Below are 5,657 nucleotides of genomic sequence, written 5' to 3'. Positions count from 1 at the left end.
TGTTTCATCGTTACCTTGTTGAAGGCATTGTCTTTGCAGTCTGCGTTCTTCGCCTGGGCTGCTCCAAGGGAAACCCTAGACCCAGGTCTCCCGGATCGGACGATGGCGGCGCGCAACGCCGTTCTCCCTGTTGGGGGTATCGTTTTTGGAGCAGACAACGGATGGCGGTGGTGCTGAGGTGGAGCGGTGTGCTTTTGCTGTGTCGGCGTCGTCGAGTCACCGCGGCATGGTGCAGTGGTGTCTCGGGACGGATGCAGTGTGATGGACATGCGCAGGATGGTGGAGTCGTCTGGCGCCATGGCGGCATCGATGGCAGGCCTGGCATGGTCAATGCGATGATATCTCTTGAAGATGGAGTCGAGGAAAACGACGGTAGCAACTTCTATGGCGTGTGCGTTGGCGTATGCTGAGAGTCTGTTTGACTGGATGTGCTTCTCATCTGCTATTGGGCGGCCTAGGAAGACATTTGATTTTTGGATGATATGAGTTGGTGAATTGTGACCCCCTTCATCCCTCTGTAGGGTTAGCGAGGTGGCTTCGAGTTTGATCTTCTGTATTGCTCTTGTAAGGTGTTGTGAATAATCTAATAAAAAAGCCGGTGCATCTATTGGATGCAGAAGCTGAGGCGATATTTCCCCTATTTCGAAAAAAAATCAGTTTAGAACAATCCTAGCACTCCCCCAGTGGAGAGTCCACAACCTGCCATTACCGCTCCCGTTGATCCTCAATCGCCGGGGTCGGAATTGCCTCCGGTATCGATGTAGAGTCGCCGTCTGCATCTCCATCGACCTCATCATCGCCCTCAAGGAGGAGGAGCAACCAAAAATTTCTACGCGCCTTCACATTGTGCGCACTTGTAAGTGAAGTGTCCGTACACACTTGACATGGGCCGCGTGTAATTTTAGGCGCCGCCGTGAGTACTGGCAATTAAACGTATACATGTTCTTATAATACTAAAAACAAAGGTTGTTAAAACCTTCTACAATTGATCTAGTTTTGAAGATCTCGAGACGGAACGGTGAAAACTGCTTTTAATTTGTAGCTTGTTTCAATTCTTTTGTATTTTAATCTCTCAAAATGAATGTAAAAAAATTGTAGTCTTGTACCCTCTCTTGGCCTCTCTCTCTCTCATCCTCTGCCCCACTTCTTTTCTCCTTTCTACACGTGGCAAGGAGCCACATGGTCGACAAGAACGTTTGACGAAACGACCTTTGCATATGTCCTTTTTTTCAATAATCCAGCTAATCTACTAGGACCGTCTGGATAAAAATGATTTACAAGAATCAGTATTTCCTGTGAAACCATGATAAAATCTTCCTCGCATCATCGGTTTGGAAGCAACCCTAGCACTCCCCCACTGGAGAGTGCACAACCTGCCACTGCCACTCCACCTGCTAGCATGATTAACGCTAATTAAAGAACTCACATGGCTTGACGACAGCCGCGACTTTCCAGCTAATACCGTCAACTTTAACCTGTTAACAGCGCCCACTGATCAGGTGACCAGACTAACTAAACAGTGTGATCGTACAGATAAAGAAAGAGACAAGGGGGCCTTTCAGGTCTGGCGAGCACGGGAAGATCGATAACGACGACGGAGACCTCTAGCAGCTCGTTAATTCCAGCGTATAACAGGGACACAGACAAGCATCACGGGCAAGAGACGCCAACTACGCAACTGGATTACAACAAACGGACAACCTCAGGACATTCGTCCCATCTGCATGTTCCGTTCACACCCATTCACACACAGCTAGACAGTGACCGGCTCAGTGTTGAGTGTTCACACCAGCTAGATTTTTGGCTGAATTGTTGTTATCATGCCTGGTTTTAATGGGCGCTCCTCCTGGCCTGCACCACCTTGGGGAAGAGGCTGCCGTCGTACACGCCCCTAACGGCGTCCCTGCGGAGGAGCCCGTCCTTGTCCTTGCCGATGCTGTACAGGATCTTCCACTCCGCCGACGCGCCGGCCCTGCAACATTTTGCCCGCCGTGAGATGATGAATTCAGCGCTGATGTGAAGAGAATTCGAAGATGTGTAAGGTTTCACAACGTACCATCCTGCATAGTCGCCGGGCTGCCTGTTGGAGCTGATGAGCTCGTCCACCTCGCTCGCTGTCAGGGCGTCGGGCATCGTCTTGGCATGCTTGATGAATATCTCCTCGAACTTGTCAGGAACAAACCTGCAACAGTAGATGAATTAAGCATTAGCAGGTTAAGCACAAACTGAAGCAAGTTAAAGTGATGAATGTGTTCGGTGTTTCTGAGAACTGATGGGCGTGTGCCTACCTTCCTTGCGAGTCATATGCGCCTGTATCGCTCCCATGGATCCCCTTGTGGATGTTCTCGATGTAGACAGATAAGCGCGAAGTGTCGTTTTCCTGCATGAATCCGGTACTCCAATGGTTATGTTTTGCTTCAGCAGGAACAGGGATTTATAAATCTGCCAATCTTTTCTTAAATCGCCAGGCAGAATAATGGAGCGTCATAGTAATTACGGTGTGCTACTAGCTAGTGATGTCCACAACTAAAAATAATAGTGATGTCCACACCAGAATCTTGCACTGTCAAAGTCTGGAACCAGGCATCCTTCCAACTTGCAAGAGCACTTCAAGATTTCATCCTCATGAATTATCAGACCCAGATTACTTGTGTACACTGTATCTAGTACTCCTACTTCTACGGTCGTAAGAACACCATCGAGAACTGAACTTCGGTTGAGGCGTGTAAAAGCACAGTAGAAGGTGTTTAAAATTTTCAACACACCAACTTGAAATAAAAGTGATGTCCACACCACAAGCTTGCACTGTCAAAGTCTGAAACCAGGCATCCTTCCATTTCATGATTTCAACATCACAATTATCAGACCCATATAACTTGTGTAGACTGTATCTACTAGCACAGTCGTAAGAATAGTAATAACGGGAATTGAACTTCGATCGAGACATGTAAAAGCACAGTGAAATGCGTGGTAAAATTTCCACGCACCAACTTTATGGCGTTGGTAGCTAGTTTAACATATATGAGCACTGAATAATAATTCAGATATCAAAACATGAACTTAACAATGACGCTTTCCAGCTCAGGGAAGCAAGGTTACGTTTGCTGTCACAGCCTAACAAGGAACCTTAACCTCCAATACAGAACTCCTATAGAAATGTGATGAAGACACAGGATTTTGTTTTTCTGTTCAGGAAATTTACCGGTCTGGTCATGGGGCAGAGGCCGGCGTTGATGAAGGTGGCGCTCAAGGTGGAGGCGGCGATCCCGAATCCGAAGGACCGAAACGCTGCCGTGGAAGGAGGACATTTGTAAGCGAGACACACTTGGTATATCAACTGTAGAATTCTCTTGAACAGAAGAAGGAACTGAATCGATATCGAAAAAAAAAGAACTGAATGTCGTGACTGAATTGGGGGGAAATGGGTCACCGTCGTATGTCTCGGAGAAGGAGACGACGCCGTCGTTGTTGGCGTCGAAGAACGCCGCGTGCTTCTGCAGCTCCGTCATGCCGCCGGCGCCCGACCCGTCCCCGTACGCATACGCATCGCCCCCTGCTTTTCCGGCCGGAATCAGAGGAGAACGCATCAGCAGGCAAATCGCAAAATCGACGCCCGAGATGCGAGAACGGAGCCAGCGCTGTTACCTGAGAAGGTGGAGATCAGGAGCAGCAGGGCCACGCCCGCCGCCGGCAGCGAGGATCGTCGCGGTGGCGCGTCCATCTCCCGCGATTTCTTACAGGCGCCGCCTCGCTCGCTCGCTCTTGACTGCTGCCTGTCGTCGTCCCTTCTCTGTGTCGTTCGCTGGGCGAGCGTGTGGTGTGCACAGGTGTCTCGCTGTGCGCCGTCCGTTTATATAGGTCCCGGCGGAGCCCTGCGAGTGGTTGGACAAGTTTTGGAGCCGCACGATTCCTCGACGGAAGAGGAGACGCGCACTCTTCAGATGCGTGTCCTAGGCTCGTACCGTCTGCCTCCTGCCCGGAAGGCATTCGTCCACATCAAGATATCAGCTTGAGGAACCTTGCCAAGTTGCCATGTTTTTTCAAAAAAAAAAAAAAGGGCTCGAGGAACATTGCGAGGACGGTCTTCACCACACCTTCCTCGAGAAAAAAGAAGAGCAACTCTCCATCGCACATGTTTTCTCCTCTCTCAACATCCATGTTTATGTTTAGGTGTCAAAAAAACTGTTCCATTCTTTCATTTTCTTCCTCTAGATTCGCCCATTTTCGTCTTTCGGTGGCCCCACCAACATCGGGCGATGCTACCTTATACCGGCGCCGACTAAGGGGAAACCTACTGCTTCGAGGCAACTTGCGCGAGGCATCATGGTAGATCGTGGTGGAAGATATTGTTTGAGGCGGGCGACATCAAGGAGGCGGTGTCGAGACCGTCACATGTTGCTTTCCCACCAGATCCCGAAATATATCAACCACCGGGCATCCACGCTCACATCAGGTAAAAACGATGTTCAACAAAACCTTTTGTGGTAGTAGGTTTGAGTACATCAATTGAGACCGCATAGGAAATGGTCGAGCAGATAAGATGGCGGAGTCCGACGTAGAGAGGAATAGGGCAGAAAGACATCATGCCTTGTTCGGTAGTCTCGAGTGAGGCCATGTTTGTCGGGATTGGAGGAGGGCACCCCAATAAAGGCCAACATCACCTTGCAAAGAAAAAAAATCGGCATTTTAGTCTTCCACAGCTTTGTGAAGCAAGAATGCTATTTAGACCGTTGTCACCGAGCCTAACAAAGTTCATAGGTGGTTCCATGTCATGCTGGTTTCTAAGGCAGAGAATTAGGCTTCTTCCTTGTTGACGAAGTGCAACCTTCTTCACCTTCCTGGTGTGCTCAAGTGGGTAAGTGCTCTATGTTACCTACTAGGTGTGGCTTATGTTACATCATACGGAAGCATGTGTATTATTTCCACTGAAACTATTGATGACAATTAGGCTATGAAGTTGGGATACAAGTTGAACAATATCATAAGAAATAGATGAAGGTGACCGCGCTTCTGGAATTATCATAGGGTTCATAGTACAACCTCGAAATTTTCTTTGGTTCATATTACCTACGTACCCGGCGCCTCCCCAATACCCAAACAATGAAAACCGTTACAAATAAACCGTTCCTCAGTTGACTACTTTTTACCATGTTGATCACAAATTTCACCTAGAGAAAGGTTCTATGTTTACTCTTTTCTATCTCCTCGCTATGGATCTAAGCTAGCAGATTTTTCTCAAATCTTATGTCCGTGGAGGGTCTCAGTGGGGGAGAACGTTCCTATGCATCGAGTTGCCCAACCAAGGTCTCATCCTTCAATGAATCTTAGTCAGAAGCAGCGGTGTGATACGTCCAATTTGCATCACTATTTTATATCATAATTTGCTGTTATTCATTGATATATTTCATATTTGGAGATGATACTTATGTTATTTCATCTATTTTGCATGTTTCATGATTATTTGGGGATCGCGCACCGGAGCCGGGATTCTACCTGGAAAAAGCACCGTCGAATGCAATATTTCGGAAGATCAACAGTTGACGGAAATTATATGAAAATTCCTATTTTTCCAGATGACGAAGGGAGCCAGAAGGGGGAGCTGAGGAGGGCCGCCATGGGCCCCCCTCACAGGCCGGCGCGGGCCCTGCCCTAGCCGC

The 5,657-nt window shown here is 48.3% G+C and overlaps 1 protein-coding gene across 1 annotated transcript; it reads right to left on the bottom strand.

The window, feature by feature from the left end:
- Positions 1-1,586: 1,586 nt before the first annotated feature.
- On the bottom strand, positions 1,587-3,783 carry LOC124688271 (probable peroxygenase 5). The gene is made up of 6 exons (XM_047221973.1): positions 3,646-3,783; positions 3,431-3,553; positions 3,203-3,288; positions 2,289-2,380; positions 2,057-2,182; positions 1,587-1,972 (listed from the first exon to the last, which is right to left on the bottom strand). The coding sequence occupies exons 1-6, from the start codon at positions 3,719-3,721 to the stop codon at positions 1,831-1,833; spliced, it is 645 nt and encodes a 214-aa protein (XP_047077929.1). The 5' UTR covers positions 3,722-3,783; the 3' UTR covers positions 1,587-1,830.
- Between the last annotated feature and the right edge of the window lie 1,874 nt (positions 3,784-5,657).

The sequence above is a fragment of the Lolium rigidum genome, chromosome 2, assembly GCF_022539505.1.
Source record: "Lolium rigidum isolate FL_2022 chromosome 2, APGP_CSIRO_Lrig_0.1, whole genome shotgun sequence".
In the NCBI taxonomy this organism is placed as follows: domain Eukaryota; kingdom Viridiplantae; phylum Streptophyta; class Magnoliopsida; order Poales; family Poaceae; genus Lolium; species Lolium rigidum.
Note: the sequence above shows the minus strand (reverse complement) of the source record. Positions and strands in the feature narration are given on the sequence as shown.